General features: G+C 47.4%; 1 protein-coding gene across 1 annotated transcript; it reads right to left on the bottom strand.

Annotated features, from left to right (window-relative positions):
* Nucleotides 1-368: 368 nt before the first annotated feature.
* ROGDI (rogdi atypical leucine zipper) lies at nucleotides 369-17,907 on the bottom strand. Its single transcript, XM_075830707.1, has 11 exons — nucleotides 17,772-17,907; nucleotides 5,505-5,576; nucleotides 4,878-4,960; nucleotides 4,732-4,786; nucleotides 4,475-4,555; nucleotides 4,105-4,200; nucleotides 3,858-3,956; nucleotides 3,394-3,507; nucleotides 2,498-2,547; nucleotides 1,810-1,936; nucleotides 369-1,688 (listed from the first exon to the last, which is right to left on the bottom strand). Exons 1-11 carry the CDS (start codon nucleotides 17,817-17,819, stop codon nucleotides 1,647-1,649), a joined length of 867 nt encoding a protein of 288 aa, XP_075686822.1. The 5' UTR covers nucleotides 17,820-17,907; the 3' UTR covers nucleotides 369-1,646.
* Nucleotides 17,908-21,085: the final 3,178 nt, after the last annotated feature.

Here is a 21,085-nt window from a genome sequence, read left to right as displayed (position 1 = left end):
CCATCCATCTCTATAACACGTCTTCTGAAAGTCCTTTTCCTCGAGGCGTGGTTCACACTAGCCAATATTTCTTGAGAAGAACAGATTTGTTAGTAACCAGGCTTTGTGTGCCTTTATTTAATGGGCACAGCACCTGCGAGACCCACACTTCCAATCTCATCTCCTGAATTGAAACACCTTTGGCCAATTTGCTCTTGGAGAAGTTGTTAATAAGAGGGATCAGGCGCCGCTTCAGGATCTGAGACAATAAGAGATTTATAACAACCTGAGACTCGACATCAGACGTTGCTTTATTTCAAACACATTTCCACTACACTATATACAAAGAGAGAACACAGGACGCTCGTGAGCGGGGGGGGGGTTACAGTTATGCTGGAAAGTGGCGCCCGGTCAGGGAGCGCCAGCTTCAGCTTGTTCCTCGTGGCTACATATAAAGGGAAGGTAAAGAGACAGCGTGTGGATGTGACTATAATGGAAAACTGCTGATGTGGCGCCACCTGGTGTCAGTACAGAGTACCTGCAGCTGTACAGCAATTTCCTCCGTTATAAGGCTGGGGAGACACCGTAATTAGTGGAATAATCAGCGGGAGAGTGGCCGGTGATCTCACGGTCCAATAAAATATATTACGAGTCTGCTGTGATGCCGCTGCGTGACCCCAGCCTTAAAGGAGTCCTCCACGATCGCTGCGTCCGGATGGATGGGTGTAGTAAATGATCAGTTTTCCTATTACGCAGGTATGTCAGACCCTAAAAACGGCCGCCGTGCATCTGGAAGCAGCAATACCGGCATGTAGCGCCCTCTTATAACTGCGGGTATACAGCAACAGTTAATAAAAGGGTTCTGTGCCTTTAAAAAAAGTAGAAGAATAGAAACAAAGAGAGAAAATAATGACACTATAATACTCAGCTCCTCACTGACGTAGTGATGGAAAGGTTACGCTTGCTCTGGGGTTGCCATAGTAACATTAACCGACTTCCATTCTTATACACGTGCTTTTATGGAGCAGAGATGACAGAAGAATGGATATCACATGACAGGAAGTCTGTTGATGTTACCATGGAAACCCCAGAGCAAGCGCAACATTTCCATTACTGCAGCTGATGAGATGTGAATTAGAGTACAGAACGCCTATAAATATTAGTAGTGTACAGTACGCGAGACGATAACGGAGGCCGCCTTTACGCTGTGCAGACTCAGCGGTTCACGTGTATTGTATGTCTGTCGTAGATCCGCCGCTCAGGAGTTTGGGAAAGTTGGGTGACAACCTCCGTAGGAGCTGTAACAGCCATATTGATGCTCACCCAGCTTTCCCAGGAACAGATAGTTACAAATACCTCTTCAGCGGGGTCTTCGGTATAAGAAGATGGGGGCAGGGGAGATCTATTGCACATGGAATATGAACATTTTCCCTTCTTACTTGTTGCAGAATATAAATAAATACGGAATATACGTGTCAGGGCGGCGTTCATGCAGCGTTTTTGATTGCATTGTCCGAGCATGAAAGCTGCAGGGTCACCGGGGTGAGGACTTTACGTGTGGAGGGTGCTAAAGGTCACGTATGCCCCGTCCAGTAAACCATTGTCCTTGTTTGGGACAGACGAGGCGCCTCACTTCTAGACAGGACTCCCGGGGACGGCAGGGACTCTTAAAATTGTCGGAAGTTCCAGTAGCTGGAAAATATGGAGATCTGTAGAGGGAAAACAACGTCTGTTACTTGCAGATCTGCATTACCTGAACAGAACAGCGCCCCTGGTGGCCAGAACGTATAATGGCACCAACATTGAGATCGATCCTTGGAGGAGACTTACTTTGTCCTTGAGTTGCTGGCAGAGCTGCAGCGACACGGTGAAGAAGACCAGAGCGTCATTCAACCACGGCACCACGCACTCCACCTTATGAACGTGGCTGAGCTCAAAGCGCTGGTTGTTCAGCTCGCTGCGAGGAAAAAAACAATGAATCCATCTCAGGTCCCTGCCTGTCTTCCTCTCTAGTCACATCCAGAGCTGCTTTCAGAATTCTGCTAGTTTTTCTTGGAAACAGACAGCTCCACCCCACACCTGAGCTCCCACAATGCACTGCTTTCTGGTAGCAGGAAACCAGACGAACTCTTAGTGTATCTTTGGATGTGACTAGAGAAGAAAAGAAAGCGCGTTTTAGCTGTGAAAGTCATCCAGAACTACCGAACCGGTCATGAAGGATAGACGGAAATCCATGTGGTCAGGAGGAAGGAACCCAAAACAGAGATCCTATTTAAAGGAACACTCCAGGCAAAACTTGTGCTATGCCTAATGTAGAGCCTAAGTGGGCGGGGCATGACACAGAACAGCAACCAGAGAATCCCGGTCATGCCCCGCCCCCAACATAACAGTCTCAGTTCTGCCCGGAGTGTTCCTTTAATTGTGGAGCCGGCGCCCTGTATGACAGGAGGATGACGCCTCAGAGAACTCTGGCCGTATAGAAATATTTGAACCCTTGTGTCTCCGAGTTTATACTCACAACATGGCTCCGGTATTATGCAGGACAGAACTGCCGGCCGGCCGGAAATTCTACAAGAGAAGAAGACAACAGCGCGTTACAGCAGGCGGGTATAGAAATAACGGACACAACGGGCGGTCCGCGGTTACCATAGAAACAGAGCTTTCCTGAAACTAAACAGGTTTCCTAATTTATCCGACCATCCGGATGTTCACGTGTTCATAAGTCGGGGTGTCATTATGGGAGAACATCCGTCAATGTCAGCTTGCTGATTGTTTCCATAAACAAACCAGAGAATATTACCCACATTTTACAGAGAGAAAAAAAACCCACAGCGTAATGAAGATTTATGAGATAAACGTCCCGTCTTCTGACTACGGGGCTGCACTTCATTCCTCCATCATGATCCCTGCAGAGCAGAGCGGCGGCGCGGGGTCTCACCTTGGTGGAGTTGGGCTGCAGGGCGGGGTCTCACCTTGGTGGAGTTGGGCGGCAGGGCGGGGTCTCACCTTGGTGGAGTTGGGCGGCAGGGCGGGGTCTCACCTTGGTGGAGTTGGGCGGTAGGGCGGGGTCTCACCTTGGTGGAGTTGGGCTGCAGGGCGGGGTCTCACCTTGGTGGAGTTGGGCTGCAGGGCGGGGTCTCACCTTGGTGGAGTTGGGCGGCAGGGCGGGGTCACACCTTGGTGGAGATGGGCGGCAGGGCGGGGTCTCACCTTGGTGGAGTTGGGCGGCAGGGCGGGGTCTCACCTTGGTGGAGTTGGGCGGCAGGGCGGGGTCTCACCTTGGTGGAGTTGGGCGGCAGGGCGGGGTCACACCTTGGTGGAGTTGGGCGGCAGGGCGGGGTCTCACCTTGGTGGAGTTGGGCGGCAGGGCGGGGTCTCACCTTGGTGGAGTTGGGCGGCAGGGCGGGGTCTCACCTTGGTGGAGTTGGGCTGCAGGGCGTGCAGCTGGTAGACCAGGAGGCACAGCTTATTCACATTCACATAGAAATTCAGCAGAACGTCCGAGGGGAGCGACGGGGTGAACATTTTCTAAAGAGAAGACAAGAAACATTCAACCAGAAGTGATCGCAATGAATATCAGGTCCATGAGACACAAGATCTGCAGCTCGCCGATTGTTGCAGTACTAGAAGTCCCAGCATGTCCTGACAACGCGCAGCTCTCTGGGCTCAGCAGCAGATTCCAGGCCATTGGTCTAAGCCAGCGATGAGAAACCTTCAGCACTCCAGCTGTTGTGAAACTACAACTCCCAGCATTGCTTTGACCTGCCAAAGGCTTTAATATTCTAGCCGATGGCTATCAGGGCATGCTGGGAATTGTAGTTTCACCACAGCTGGAGTGCCGATCGTTGCTGACACCTGGTCTAAGTATAGAAACTTACCGTCAGGCCGCTGGTGGCCACCTCTGGTAGAGTCATTGTCGCGGGGGTCGTGAGGCGATTCCGAGCTCTGGTTAACTGCAGCATTACAGCGTCCATCAGCTGCGGAGAGGAGAGTCGGGTGAGATCAGACGTGTCACCCTGCGGCGTCCCTGTGCCGGCCCGACTGGGGAACCGGACACGAACACTGGGAACCCCCATTCTACCATGTGCCAAGTAACCGACCTGTACCCCTCCCCCCAGCGCTCACCTTCAGCACCTCGGACCCTGTCTGGAAGATGTAGTTCTCCCCTCGGTTGGTGAGCAGGTAGATCGCCTGGTTCACGTGGTTTCTGGCGTCCTGAATCTGAAGAACCGAAAAACATTATCACGTACATGTCCGAATGACGAACGTCCCATGAAGACAACTAATCCCCCCTGGCCCAATTCACGCTCAGGACCCCCAAAACAGGCCGCCACATTGCAGCCATTAGGTGACCGCCGACTGAAGTAAGAAGCGGATGTTGACGGATCCATCTCCTGCGGCCACGGATATTAACGTGACATCGTGCCCTTCCCCCATTAAAGGACTGAAAACCGTTTACAGCACCGGCGTCCGGGGGGGGGGGGGGGGTATCTACCTGCTGCATCTTCCACTGCTTGTCATCCCGGAACGCAAAGTGAAGCAGCGCACCGGTCCTCGTCACCTTCAGGTTCACTTCCTGCGAAGAACAAGAAGAGAGTTACTCCGTCCCTCACCCGTCCTCACACACAACGTGACTCCGGGACAGAGAACGTTCACCAGGGACCTGAACTGTGACTATGTTTAGCGTTAAACTTCCATTTGGAAGATCTCTGCTTGCTGTCAGTGCATGGGAGCGCAGTCTAATATACTCACAGCTTGACACAGGGTGTCTCCTTGTAGAGTCAGGACCCCCTTCACCTGGTCTGTGCTGCAAACCAAAAAACGAGAAGAGTCACCGCTAAATGTCGCCACATGACAGGATGCAGGTTGATATTAATCCTGTCGCCGCCTGTGCTGACCTGGAGCTCCCCAATATAAAGTTCTCCTGCTTGGTGGTGCCATCTGCGGTACCGCTGGGCAGGGTGAACCTCCGGGACGCCTCCTATAAAAGTCAATGTTGGAAAATCAAGAAGTAAAAAAGCCCGTAATAAAAAATCGCCATCACGGCCTTACCGGTGACGCCATTTTATATCCTGAAAGTGACGTTTGAGCTTTACATTAGAGAGTCTCAATTTCCTAACGTTAACGAGAGGTTGTCACAGCTCCGCCTCTGCTACCAACATCACTTAAAGGGGTTTTCTGAGACTTCTAGATTTGTGGCCTATCCTTAGGATAGGCCATTAATATCCAAATCAGTGGGGGTCCGACTCCTGGCACCCCACCGATCAGCTGACTGCCCCTTCATTGTTCACCAGGCACAGCGCCGTACATCTGATAGTGGCTGTGCCTGGTACTGCAGCGCCAAGCGCAGCCACTACCAAATGTACAGCGCTGTGCCTGGAGAACAATGAAGAGGACCGCGAGCACCTTGAGTCAGCGGGTTGTCGAGGTGGCGCTGGTATTCTGACCCCCCCCCAGTACCTCCATCGTTTCGCTGGGTAACGGGTCTGTGTCGTGTGCGGTGAATGACTTGGGGCCACACTGACCTTTAAGATGTCCTGCAGCTGCTTGAGAACGGAGTGCACCTCCTCCTTCAGGAGCCATTTGAATTCTTCTTCCTAAAAAACGGAAAACAGCGCGAGTTCAGCGGAGCGAATCCGGCATTCTCGGGGTGTAGATCCAGACGTATAAAAAAATATTTAAAGGGAAGGTCGGCCTCGGTAACAGATTATTATTATTTTTTAATGTTCCACTGCATCAAAAATGAAGCAAATTTGCAATAGGTTTTGATTAAATATCTCCTACCGTTTTAGGTCTACAGCTCCTATGCAGGCCTATGTGTCGCCATGGTTACAGACTACAAAAACCCTGTGTTGTCTGATCCTGCAGTTATGCTGCGATCCATCTACCCCCTACTTCTTTCTGACCTCCCAAATGTATGTAAGTAAGAAGCAGGGAACAGATGGGAAGGCGCGCGGCTGCAGGATCAGACTACACAGGGCTTGTTTGTAGTCTGTAACCATGACGACACATAGTCCTGCATAGACACTAAGCAGTAGGAGATTTTTAATTAGGACTTTTTGCAATAAATTGGTTGAAGGTTTATCCTCCCTATAAATCGGCAATCTGGCGCTTCACGGGTCGTCTTGTGTTCCGGATTATCGGACTGTGACGTTCACACAGACGACTCCGTGACATTTGACAGACCCGTAAACTGCTCATTATGTGCAGAACAAATCGTGTAATCTGCGGAAATAAAACCTCCTCATGACCGGCGTCCAACCAGACACAAGGCTCAGTTCATAGAGTTTTTTGGCACAGATTTTGACACGGAAACCGCATCAAAAAAACGGCCGAAATCGCCCCCAATAATTTGAATGGGAGGCAGGGTCGTCTTTTTGCTCGGCGGCTTTTGGCTGCTCGCGGAGAAAAAAAAAAGCGGCAGGGCCTTTCTTGCCGCGGTTTATACCTTTGACCTCCTATTGAAATCAATGAGGCGGCGCTCGTGTATGAGCGTTTTACGCTGCATTTTTTTGCCCGCGGTCCTTACCCGGTCACAGGCGAGAGACGCCAAGAAAAAACGTGGCATGATACGCGCAGGCAATACAAAATCTCTGAAGGCATTCGGAGGCGGATTTTTTTTTTCTGCCTGCAAAAAATGCTGTGTGAACGGGGCCTAAACGTAGTACGACATCAATAGATCGGTCACGTCATTATAAATGAATTTAAAGAGTTAATTTTCCGCCCCCTCCTCACTGCGGACACGTCCGGACCCGGCCTCATCATTTCTCACCTGCCCCTCCGTAATTTATTCCTTATTGGTAACGTTTCCTCTTCGTCCGCGGTGACCGCAGGTTAATAATTACACGGACGCCTGGGATATCGGTCACTCATTACATTGGTTACCCGTTTCTTCAGGGCTACGAAGCTGTCCACCATGCTGCACCTTGCTACATCTCTTCTGTCATTCATTTCCCACTCTCGTGTCGGAGACTTCTCCTGCGCTGCACCTTCCTTTACCTGGTCATGTATCTTTGGCGCTCGCCCTCCTCCCCCGCAGCCTCCCACTCCTGTCTGGAAGACGTCTGTTCTGCACAACTCCCAACATCTCCTCTCCGGACCAACCACAACCTCTCACGCTTCTCTCCACTATATATTCTAGTCAATGATCTACCCCCATCATCCTCCCACATTACAACCTGGAACTACTTCCTCTAAGACGTCTCCCGTGCTGCACCTATAGAGCAGGCCGCTTCACCTTGCCTTGAAAACTTAGCAACCCCTCCCCCAACCAGGCAAGACCCCAGCCCGTGGGCCACACACAAACTGACCCGCTCACCCCGACCTCTGGACCTAAACCCAATTCAAACATGGAAGACAAACAATCCTTCAGCTGGAAAACAAGATCCTACAAGACACGTTTCTCAAGATGCAACTGCACCAAAAAGGCAGCAGCTTGAAATGTGGTCTCCGCAGTGGGAAGGTATGAGGCCACGTGTGCCAATGGGCAAAGGTCACCTCCCCTGGCACCCTCCGCGACGCCACCAGAGCTCATGTCTTCCTACTTTAAGCGCTCTAGACTTGACCTCTGCTGGGTGACGTTTAGAGGGTGCAGTTCTGCCTATGAAATGACCCTCTGGAGATACCCGCCCCGAGCGCCGCTGAAGGTGGTCCCATCATAGAGTCACAGCATATGCCATAAATGCCCAATAAGTGCAGGACCAACCTCTGAGATCCTCAACTATCGGGAGAACGGAGGTCACTAGATTCCCGTCCACCACCTTCTCCATACACTTCGGTAAGGGGTGGCCATGCTTGGGTGCCGCCCTCTCTATTGAAGAGTATGGGCAAATGTGGCGGCGGGGAATCTAGTGACCTCCTGATAGGTCCAGGTGGTGGGTCCCGCACCGGTCAGTCATTTATACATGCCTAAGACACCAGCAGTTTCGGGACCTGTTCCCCAGCGTGGCACACCTGCGCCCGCACTGAACAAAGACACTTTATGTATAGGAGGATATCTGTATTTTGGGTGCCGGGCGTCTCCCGGGGAGGGCGGCCTGGAGTCCGGATGTGGCCGGTCTGAACAGGAGAGACTTGTGTAGTATACACAGACAATGTTATCATCCGTGCGGTCTGTATACACTACAACCCCCAATCTCTGCAGTCAACAATGGGACCAGGCCGGGCTCACCCCTCCTAAGAGCCAAAACTAGGAAAGAAATAGAGGAAAGTCCTGCACCGCTGCAACCAGGCGACAATGTGCCGAACAGCAACCGCACGACAAACACAGCCCAGCGGGAACTACGCGCCACCTCTGCCCTGCTGCAAGTGCGGTGCTGCGGGAGAGCCGCCATGGTTTTCTGATAATGGACAACACCTTAAAACCCGCAATTCATCTTCCCTCTATGTACTGTGTAGCAGAATGCATGCTACTGTTCTCTGTTATTAGCCGCGTCAGACTAGTTAGAGGCCGACTATAGTTTTCTCCAATGGGATGAGCAAAAGTGCAGAAAACTTCCATGATTTCTACTTTGTGTGACTGATATCAGCCGCTCCTCTTATATCACTCCAGTACTATTATATCCTCCAGACATTACATCATATGTGTGACTGATATCAGCCGCTCCTCTTATATCACTCCAGTACTATTATATCCTCCAGACATTACATCATATGTGTGACTGATATCAGCCGCTCCTCTTATATCACTCCAGTACTATTATATCCTGCAGAGACATTACATCATATGTGTGACTGATATCAGCCGCTCCTCTTATAACACTCCAGCACTATTATATCCTCCAGAGACATTACATCATATATGTGACTGATATCAGCCGCTCCTCTTATAACACTCCAGTACTATTATATCCTCCAGAGACATTACATCATATGTGACTGATATCAGCCGCTCCTCTTATATCACTCCAGTACTATTATATCCTCCAGAGACATTACATCATATGTGAATGATATCAGCCGCTCCTCTTATATCACTCCAGCACTATTATATCCTCCAGAGACATTACATCATATATGTGACTGATATCAGCCGCTCCTCTTATATCACTCCAGCACTATTATATCCTCCAGAGACATTACATCATATATGTGACTGATATCAGCTGCTCCTCTTATATCACTCCAGTACTATTATATCCTCCAGAGACATTACATCATATATGTGACTGATATCAGCCGCTCCTCTTATAACACTCCAGTACTATTATATCCTCCAGAGACATTACATCATGTGACTGATATCAGCCGCTCCTCTTATATCACTCCAGCACTATTATATCCTCCAGAGACATTACATCATATGTGAATGATATCAGCCGCTCCTCTTATAACACTCCAGTACTATTATATCCTCCAGAGACATTACATCATATGTGTGACTGATATCAGCCGCTTCTCTTATATCACTCCAGTATTATTATATCCTCCAGAGACATTACATCATATGTGTGACTGATATCAGCCGCTCCTCTTATATCACTCCAGCACTATTATATCCTCCAGAGACATTACATCATATATGTGACTGATATCAGCCGCTCCTCTTATATCACTCCAGTACTATTATATCCTCCAGAGACATTACATCATATGTGACTGATATCAGCCGCTCCTCTTATAACACTCCAGCACTATTATATCCTCCAGAGACATTACATCATATGTGACTGATATCAGCCGCTCCTCTTATATCACTCCAGCACTATTATATCCTCCAGACATTACATCATATGTGACTGATATCAGCCGCTCCTCTTATAACACTCCAGCACTATTATATCCTCCAGAGACATTACATCATATGTGTGACTGATATCAGCCGCTCCTCTTATATCACTCCAGCACTATTATATCCTCCAGAGACATTACATCATATGTGTGACTGATATCAGCCGCTCCTCTTATATCACTCCAGTACTATTATATCCTCCAGAGACATTACATCATATGTGTGACTGATATCAGCCGCTCCTCTTATAACACTCCAGTACTATTATATCCTCCAGAGACATTACATCATATGTGTGACTGATATCAGCCGCTCCTCTTATATCACTCCAGTACTATTATATCCTCCAGAGACATTACATCATATGTGTGACTGATATCAGCCGCTCCTCTTATATCACTCCAGTACTATTATATCCTCCAGAGACATTACATTATATGTGTGACTGATATCAGCCGCTCCTCTTATATCACTCCAGTACTATTATATCCGCCAGACATTACATCATATGTGTGACTGATATCAGCCGCTCCTCTTATATCACTCCAGCACTATTATATCCTCCAGAGACATTACATCATATGTGACTGATATCAGCCGCTCCTCTTATATCACTCCAGTACTATTATATCCTCCAGAGACATTACATCATATGTGACTGATATCAACCGCTCCTCTTATATCACTCCAGCACTATTATATCCTCCAGAGACATTACATCATATGTGTGACTGATATCAGCCGCTCCTCTTATATCACTCCAGCACTATTATATCCTCCAGAGACATTACATCATATGTGACTGATATCAGCCGCTCCTCTTATATCACTCCAGTACTATTATATCCTCCAGAGACATTACATCATATGTGACTGATATCAGCCGCTCCTCTTATATCACTCCAGCACTATTATATCCTCCAGAGACATTACATCATATGTGACTGATATCAGCCGCTCCTCTTATATCACTCCAGTACTATTATATCCTCCAGAGACATTACATCATATGTGTGACTGATATCAGCCGCTCCTCTCATATCACTCCAGCACTATTATATCCTCCAGAGACATTACATCATATGTGACTGATATCAGCCGCTCCTCTTATATCACTCCAGTACTATTATATCCTCCAGACATTACATCATATGTGACTGATATCAGCAGCTCCTCTTATATCACTCCAGTACTATTATATCCTCCAGACATTACATCATATGTGACTGATATCAGCCGCTCCTCTTATAACACTCCAGCACTATTATATCCTCCAGAGACATTACATCATATGTGACTGATATCAGCCGCTCCTCTTATATCACTCCAGTACTATTATATCCTCCAGAGACATTACATCATATGTGTGACTGATATCAGCCGCTCCTCTTATAACACTCCAGTACTATTATATCCTCCAGAGACATTACATCATATGTGACTGATATCAGCCGCTCCTCTTATATCACTCCAGCACTATTATATCCTCCAGAGACATTACATCATATGTGACGGATATCAGCCGCTCCTCTTATATCACTCCAGCACTATTATATCCTCCAGACATTACATCATATGTGACTGATATCAGCAGCTCCTCTTATATCACTCCAGCACTATTATATCCTCCAGAGACATTACATCATATGTAACGGATATCAGCCGCTCCTCTTATATCACTCCAGTACTATTATATCCTCCAGAGACATTACATCATATGTGACTGATATCAGCCGCTCCTCTTATAACACTCCAGCACTATTATATCCTCCAGAGACATTACATCATATGTGACTGATATCAGCCTCTCCTCTTATATCACTCCAGTACTATTATATCCTCCAGAGACATTACATCATATGTGTGACTGATATCAGCCGCTCCTCTTATATCACTCCAGCACTATTATATCCTACAGAGACATTACATCATATGTGTGACTGATATCAGCCGCTCCTCTTATATCACTCCAGCACTATTATATCCTCCAGAGACATTACATCATATGTGTGACTGATATCAGCTGCTCCTCTTATATCACTCCAGCACTATTATATCCTCCAGAGACATTACATCATATGTGTGACTGATATCAGCCGCTCCTCTTATATCACTCCAGTACTATTATATCCTCCAGAGACATTACATCATATGTGTGACTGATATCAGCCGCTCCTCTTATATCACTCCAGCACTATTATATCCTCCAGAGACATTACATCATATGTGTGACTGATATCAGCCGCTCCTCTTATATCACTCCAGTACTATTATATCCTCCAGAGACATTACATCATATGTGTGACTGATATCAGCCGCTCCTCTTATAACACTCCAGTACTATTATATCCTCCAGAGACATTACATCATATGTGTGACTGATATCAGCCGCTCCTCTTATATCACTCCAGCACTATTATATCCTCCAGAGACATTACATCATATGTGACTGATATCAGCCGCTCCTCTTATATCACTCCAGTACTATTATATCCTCCAGACATTACATCATATGTGTGACTGATATCAGCAGCTCCTCTTATATCACTCCAGCACTATTATATCCTCCAGAGACATTACATCATATGTGACTGATATCAGCCGCTCCTCTTATAACACTCCAGTACTATTATATCCTCCACAGACATTACATCATATGTGACTGATATCAGCCGCTCCTCTTATAATACTCCAGTACTATTATATCCTCCAGATACATTACATCATATGTGACTGATATCAGCCGCTCCTCTTATAACACTCCAGCACTATTATATCCTCCAGAGACATTACATCATATGTGTGACTGATATCAGCCGCTCCTCTTATATCACTCCAGTACTATTATATCCTCCAGAGACATTACATCATATGTGTGACTGATATCAGCCGCTCCTCTTATATCACTCCAGTACTATTATATCCTCCAGAGACATTACATCATATGTGTGACTGATATCAGCCGCTCCTCTTATATCACTCCAGCACTATTATATCCTCCAGAGACATTACATCATATGTGACTGATATCAGCCGCTCTTCTTATATCACTCCAGCCCTATTATATCCTCCAGAGACATTACATCATATGTGACTGATATCAGCCGCTCCTCTTATATCACTCCAGCACTATTATATCCTCCAGAGACATTACATCATATGTGTGACTGATATCAGGGGCTCCTCTTATAACACTCCAGCACTATTATATCCTCCAGAGACATTACATCATATGTGTGACTGATATCAGCCGCTCCTCTTATATCACTCCAGTACTATTATATCCTCCAGAGACATTACATCATATGTGACTGATATCAGCCGCTCCTCTTATATCACTCCAGCACTATTATATCCTCCAGAGACATTACATCATATGTGACTGATATCAGCCGCTCCTCTTATATCACTCCAGCACTATTATATCCTCCAGACACATTACATCATATGTGACTGATATCAGCCGCTCCTCTTATAACACTCCAGCACTATTATATCCTCCAGAGACATTACATCATATGTGACTGATATCAGCCGCTCCTCTTATATCACTCCAGTACTATTATATCCTCCAGAGACATTACATCATATGTGACTGATATCAGCCGCTCCTCTTATATCACTCCAGCACTATTATATCCTCCAGAGACATTACATCATATGTGTGACTGATATCAGCCGCTCCTCTTATATCACTCCAGTACTATTATATCCTCCAGAGACATTACATCATATGTGTGACTGATATCAGCCGCTCCTCTTATATCACTCCAGTACTATTATATCCTCCAGAGACATTACATCATATGTGACTGATATCAGCCGCTCCTCTTATATCACTCCAGCACTATTATATCCTCCAGAGACATTACATCATATGTGTGACTGATATCAGCCGCTCCTCTTATATCACTCCAGTACTATTATATCCTCCAGAGACATTACATCATATGTGACTGATATCAGCTGCTCCTCTTATATCACTCCAGTACTATTATATCCTCCAGAGACATTACATCATATGTGTGACTGATATCAGCCGCTCCTCTTATAACACTCCAGCACTATTATATCCTCCAGAGACATTACATCATATATGTGACTGATATCAGCCGCTCCTCTTATAACACTCCAGTACTATTATATCCTCCAGAGACATTACATCATATGTGTGACTGATATCAGCCGCTCCTCTTATATCACTCCAGCACTATTATATCCTCCAGAGACATTACATCATATGTGAGTGATATCAGCCGCTCCTCTTATATCACTCCAGTACTATTATATCCTCCAGAGACATTACATCATATGTGTGACTGATATCAGCAGCTCCTCTTATATCACTCCAGCACTATTATATCCTCCAGATACATTACATCATATGTGTGACTGATATCAGCCTCTCCTCTTATATCACTCCAGTACTATTATATCCTCCAGAGACATTACATCACATGTGTGACTGATATCAGCCGCTCCTCTTATATCACTCCAGCACTATTATATCCTCCAGATACATTACATCATATGTGTGACTGATATCAGCCTCTCCTCTTATATCACTCCAGTACTATTATATCCTCCAGAGACATTACATCATATGTGTGACTGATATCAGCCGCTCCTCTTATATCACTCCAGCACTATTATATCCTCCAGAGACATTACATCATATGTGAGTGATATCAGCCGCTCCTCTTATATCACTCCAGTACTATTATATCCTCCAGAGACATTACATCATATGTGTGACTGATATCAGCAGCTCCTCTTATATCACTCCAGCACTATTATATCCTCCAGATACATTACATCATATGTGACTGATATCAGCCGCTCCTCTTATATCACTCCAGCACTATTATATCCTCCAGAGACATTACATCATATGTGACTGATATCAGCCGCTCCTCTTATAACACTCCAGCACTATTATATCCTCCAGAGACATTACATCATATGTGACTGATATCAGCCACTGCTCTTATATCACTCCAGTACTATTATATCCTCCAGAGACATTACATCGTATGTGTGACTGATATCAGCCGCTCCTCTTATAACACTCCAGTACTATTATATCCTCCAGAGACATTACATCATATGTGTGACTGATATCAGCCGCTCCTCTTATATCACTCCAGTACTATTATATCCTCCAGAGACATTACATCATATATGTGACTGATATCAGCCACTCCTCTTATATCACTCCAGTACTATTATATCCTCCAGAGACATTACATCGTATGTGTGACTGATATCAGCCGCTCCTCTTATAACACTCCAGTACTATTATATCCTCCAGAGACATTACATCATATATGTGACTGATATCAGCCACTGCTCTTATATCACTCCAGTACTATTATATCCTCCAGAGACATTACATCATATATGTGACTGATATCAGCCGCTCCTCTCATATCACTCCAGCACTATTATATCCTCCAGAGACATTACATCATATGTGTGACTGATATCAGCCTCTCCTCTTATATCACTCCAGTACTATTATATCCTCCAGAGACATTACATCATACGTGTGACTGATATCAGCCGCTCCTCTTATAACACTCCAGTACTATTATATCCTCCAGAGACATTACATCATATGTGTGACTGATATCAGCCGCTCCTCTTATATCACTACAGCACTATTATATCCTCCAGAGACATTACATCATATGTGTGACTGATATCAGCCGCTCCTCTTATATCACTCCAGCACTATTATATCCTCCAGAGACATTAACTGATGACATTTGGGTTAGTGGCCCTTTAAATTCCAAGTCTCCAGTGGACCGAGCTGTTCACACTGGGACGATCCCTCTACCGACAGTGAAGATCCTGCCGCCATGTGTCGTCGTGGTGTGACTGAGCCGGACCAGACTGCACGGCGACTATACCATATACTGTCCTCACCAAAAAGCAAAGCTGCGTCCAGGGGGGGCTGGGGGACCCCGAGACGCTGAATGTAATCAATGGAAAGCAATATGAAGACCTAGAAGAAGCTCCGGTATATTCTCTAGCGGGGGTCAGTATATACACGACTATCCTTACACTTCATTACAGGGGGCAGCCACCTACAGGACTCCAGCTTTTGAGAAACTACATCTCCCAGCATGCCTTGAGACAAAGACTTTATTATTCATGCCAAAGGCAGTCAGGGCATGCTGGGAGTTGTAGTGATACAGCAGCTGGAGTGCTGAAGGTCGCTGACCTCTGCTCTATTAGGACATATGGGGGTAAAGTGTGTGTGGGTGTGGGGGGGCAGATCGTCCTGTTCACAGCTGAAGTCTGTACCGTCCTTCACAGTGATGCAGCGGGGGGAGCAGGAGGATCGTGACAGCGTCTCTATTCACTGCAGAAGATGATAACAACCCGTCTTATAATCTGATTACCACCATGACGGCTGCTGCACCCACCACAGGACAGGAGATTAACCCTAAAACCGATCAGACACATTATAAGAGGAGCGGCTGATATCAGTCACACAGTCCTAGCCTGTCCCCAACCTGGAGTGGCTGATAACAGGGAGCAATAGAATGCAGTCCCCTCTTCTACACCGGAAATGGCTGATAACAGGGAGCAATAGATTATATTTAACCACATGGAGAGATGGACTGCAGGATTAGCGCGGCTGCCCCTCCTCCGCCGGCCGCGGCTGCCAGATGGTAACCGGACACCATTGTTTTTGAGGTCGATCCTATATGAGCAGCAGATGTACATGACGATCGCTCCGTCCTCCCGCAGGAAACGGCACTCTGTAATAGGTTTGACGTGGTCGCCGGATCTGTACAGACTAGGGACGTAAACAAGAATGTTACCATTCACTGACAGCAAGCAGAGCTATGGAACATGGTGAGGATCCTGGGCAGAGAGCAGCGTATCTCTGCTGCAAGAAGTGAACAGAATGCCGAGCCCTTAACGAAATAATTAAAGTAAACGTGGTAAAAAAAAAAATGCGCAGGAAAAAATGGCGTCCACCTTACTTACTATCTAGAAGGGGAGTGGCTCCATTTTGTAAAAAAAAATTGGCGCAGAAGATTGACGCATTTCAACGCCACTTGGTGTACAGGCAGAAAACGCGCCTTATTAACGGAGAATCGCGCGCCACTTTAATAACCGTCACAAACACCAACAATGCCCTCAAGACGTAAAACGCTCACCGTTCAATCCGTCGCCACCAGGTCTGGCGTACGCACGAGAAAATGATCGGATACGGACCGTAAATAAGGCAACAACTTAGCCACGCCCCTTTTTAAAAAGACGACGTTCGGAGATGATCGTTAACTCGAATGCGTCTCCGTTATATAAGGAAAGGGTTAATCCGTGAATGGAGATCGTCATCGGTTACCGCGAGAAGACGGGGACAATTACAGCGCGGAAATGGCGCTGGGTTAAGATGCTTTGTCAAATTGGGGCGCCGCTTCGGCTGGAAACGTCGGTCACCGTGATGTCCGCGGTAACCGATGACGACCTCGGTACACGGATTCGGCTGTTAACGCTTTACTCATATAACGGAGACGTATCCAAGTTCAAAATCGCCTCCTATTAACATAGTGCGCCATTTTACCGCCATTTCTGGCCATTATATTTCATTAAAAAGGGGGCGTGGCTAGGCGGTCGCATCATTAACCGTCTGTATCGCCTCATTCGATGAAACGCGGTATACGTATATGGTAACGGCAGACGCGGGCGCAAATAAATTCGGAATATGGATGCCAGTAAATATTCTCGACTTGTGAGCGCAGACCGGAGACGCAATTTGTCGCCATGACAACAATAACGCCACGTGACCCCATTCCAGTCAATTTTTTTTGCCATTAATGTAAATCGCGCAGCGTCAGTATCTATAGGGGGTAACGACACGCAAGACCACAACCTTCTACCACTCTGCGCAAATCATGTTCACAGCGCGACGTAATAGATTGTCAGCTCTTGTGGTCAGATATAGGGGGTGACTGGCCGCTGCCCCCATTATAAGAAGGCTGCTCCTGTATTACGTCATGGAGACGCAGCTGACTCCCAATATAAGCGGCCCCGGGACACTCACCAGGACTCCCCGCTCCGTCCCGCTCGCAACCGCTGCAGCCGTCGCCATCCTGCAGATCTCTGGACGCAGACGACACCTTGAGACGATCCAGTCGGAAGAAGCCAGGCCTCTTCACCCTCATTGGACGGTGAACATCAAAGAGCGCTCTGTGATTGGCCCATCCAGCAGACAGGCTTGCGTGCATTGGCGAGAATCCTCAACACTCCGCTCGCTGATTGGACGATAGCGCTGTGTTGATGTACGATAACAAACCACGCCTCCTCATGGTACATCAGCTTTCTGATTGGCTGGGAGCAGGTGGACTGTGTGTGTGTGTGTGAGGGCTGGAGATGTGGTGGAGCAGAGCAGTCCGAGGGAGGGGAGGGGAGGGGAGGGGAGGGGGCTTCTCACATCACCTATGGCCCATACAGATGAGATAAACCTTATATGTGCACAAACAGGACATGGACTAGGGTACACTTCTAGTGTTTTTTTTCTTTAACCATTTCAGTACCACGTTTAAGTTACTCTTTTAGGCCACAGTATATACGACGTATACGCCATAGCATAGCCCGCGCCTAGGACACCCAAATCCGTACATCGTCCATTAAGGCTATGTGCACACACACTAATTACGTCCGTAATTGACGGACGTAATTCGGCCGCAAGTCCCGGACCGAACACACTGCAGGGAGCCGGGCTCCTAGCATCATACTTATGTACGACGCTAGGAGTCCCTGCCTCGCTGCAGGACAACTGTCCCGTACTGTAATCATGTTTTCAGTACTGGACACTAGTTCCACGGAGAGGCAGGGACTCCTAGCGTCGTACATAACTATGATGCTAGGAGCCCGGCTCCCTGCACTGAGTTCGGTCCGGGACTTGCGGCCGAAATACGTCCGTCCATTACGGACGTAATTAGTGTGTGTGCACATACCCTAACGGGGTTGGCTCACGAAAACCAGAATCGTGATCGTCTTATGATCTACGAGACCGTTCCCCAACCGATCACGAGGGTCCCGTCTCCCATTGTACCGGCGCGGTGGTCACGAGAATCTCAGCTTTCTCCGTCACTCCCTATAGACATTGCATGTAGAGAGCACGTACGACCGCCGCTCCATTCTTACAGGTACACGAGACCCTCGTTCTCATCATTGGGGGGTCCCAGCGATCATACCTTTATCACCTCTCCTGTTTTTCATGAGCCCATTTTATCAGACATTGGGCTCATAGTCACCTATAGACACATTTGGCGTACACATCAGGCGACCTTTTCCACGTATATGCCGTGTGGGCACCGCACTCATCCAGATGACATTTTAGCGTCCACATTGCGATTACATTTAGTTCTGTAGAATCGCGGAAGATCCGAGTTTTGCGGCTAAATCCGTTCAGTGCGACACCCGACTTCATTCAATGCAAAACGTTAAAGGCGGATCCCACCCCGGACGTTTACGGCACATCCCGGACGTTTACGGCACATCCCGGGCACGGACTCCACTTACTTTACTGCTCCACTAAACCTAAAATATGAAGTGACTGCACAGTCTTCCAGTTTGTGTATACAGCTCCGCTGCAGAGCTATGTGCCCAGTCCCTGAATGTCAGGTCTCCCTCTTAATGCTGCTATAGGGGGATGTACACGGTGACAACCAATATGGCACCTGCTGATACCAGAATGTACAAGTCGCCCGGTGATCTATACAGGAAGTGGCAGCCGCGTGTCGCTGTACGGGCGGCCATACTGGCAGTCACCCAGAACCGGCGCTGGACTTTCACAAAGAAGAGATCGGCATGTAAATAATTAACAAGGAAGGCTTTATTGTTTGCCGGTAGCATCGCTAATTGCACAAAACGCATCATCACCCGCGCCCTCCCGTTTACCACACTATTTTCCAATGACAAAACTTTTAATTATAAAACAAAGCCCCTCCCCTTTCACAAAGCCCCCCCCCCCCCCCCCCCCACACAAAAAAAAAAGAAAAATAATCCAAAATGTAGGATAAATCTGATCAGAAGGAAAGTGCAGGGCGGGGGAAGGGACAGCGTGTGCAACTATCAAAAAAACGGGGGCAAACTAAAGGGTGCGGCGAGTCATGGAGTCACTATTCACAAAGAAGGCGGGGGGGGGGGGGGGGGTGGGGAGGGCGCGGGCTCTGCTGGTCACCGGCTCTGCTCTTCCCGTCGTCCCGGCCTATGGCAGTTCCTCGGGCCGCGTGTGATACTCAATACTGACCAGATGTACGGCAGGGGGGTGAATACTTCTGCATTTAGGTCATTACTGATATTTAAATGGGAAATGTAGTCATAACAGCCCAAGATCAGGGGTCTTGCAAAACAACACCTCTCAGGATGGCATGCTGGGAGTTGTAGTTTCACATCAGCTGGAGACCATTAATATAGATCCGATCCTGAACCACCAGTAATGTCCACAGCTCTATAGAGATCGCCCCCCTATGGCAGTGCCCAGGGATTATAGACATCACGGAGGGGTCCGAGCCTCTATAGTGGTGGTGTAAGATCGCAGACCCTACCCCCAAACTGGTCGTGTTCTCACCTGGATCATTGTTCCCCTCCCCCTCTATTGAATACCATGTCCTGCTGGCAGTGGGAGTTCTGCGGAGTCCAGTATACACGAACGGGTCCGATGGTACAATCCCGGGGTGGGGTGAGGAGGGGTCTGGCATACGGGATAGAATCACAGACAGGTACCGGCCGGTCAGGACCGCGCTACTTCTGACTGCATTGAATGTCCGCACGTGAACACCTTTTTATAAATCTAAATAAAGTTCTGTGCTGATTAATTTCTCATTAGATCTTTATAGCGGTCAGATCTCCATTTTTCTGAAACAGAGCTCCAAATCCCCTGCAAAGACAAAGTTACATGATACAATTCCTGCAGCCACCACTAGAGGGAGCTCACTGTATACTGATTATACATAGAAATCAATAACATGGTATACAGTGAGCTCCCTCTAGTGGTGGCTGCAGGAATTGCACCTTGTAACTTTATGCAGGGGATTTGGAGCTGCGTATCAGAAGAAAAAAAACTGGGGCTCCGACCGCCATAGGTATATTAATCAGGACAGAATGCGGGCCCTGAAGACGACAGGAGGGTAAAAGATGGATTTACTTTAAATTGAGTGACTTTTTTATTTTTGCCCTTGGACGCAACACTGTTCTAAATACATGAAGGAACCTTGTGCTCGCTCCCCAGAACACAGGAAATCCTGCAGGACGCCCCCTCCCCCTCCCCCGTCCGAGCCTTGCGGTGCTGCCGTTATTTTCTTTTAGCTTATCGCATTAGAACCAAAATAAAAAACTAAAAATGCACAA

The sequence above is a fragment of the Rhinoderma darwinii genome, chromosome 6 (assembly GCF_050947455.1).
Source record: "Rhinoderma darwinii isolate aRhiDar2 chromosome 6, aRhiDar2.hap1, whole genome shotgun sequence".
Taxonomy (NCBI): Eukaryota; Metazoa; Chordata; class Amphibia; order Anura; family Rhinodermatidae; genus Rhinoderma; species Rhinoderma darwinii.
The sequence above is the reverse complement of the archived record's forward strand: the minus strand, read 5'-3'. Positions and strand labels throughout refer to the sequence as shown.

Bases quoted from the DNA above. Each gene is read 5' to 3' on its own strand.
- ROGDI (XM_075830707.1), bottom strand. From the start codon at position 17,819: ATGGCGACGGCTGCAGCGGTTGCGAGCGGGACGGAGCGGGGAGTCCTG. The intron at 2,548-3,393 runs GTGAGACCCCGC...CTTCTCTTGTAG, and splicing joins TGCAGCCCAACTCCACCAAG to AATTTCCGGCCGGCCGGCAG. The intron at 1,937-2,497 runs GTGAGTATAAAC...TTTTCCTCGCAG, and splicing joins CATAATACCGGAGCCATGTT to CGAGCTGAACAACCAGCGCT.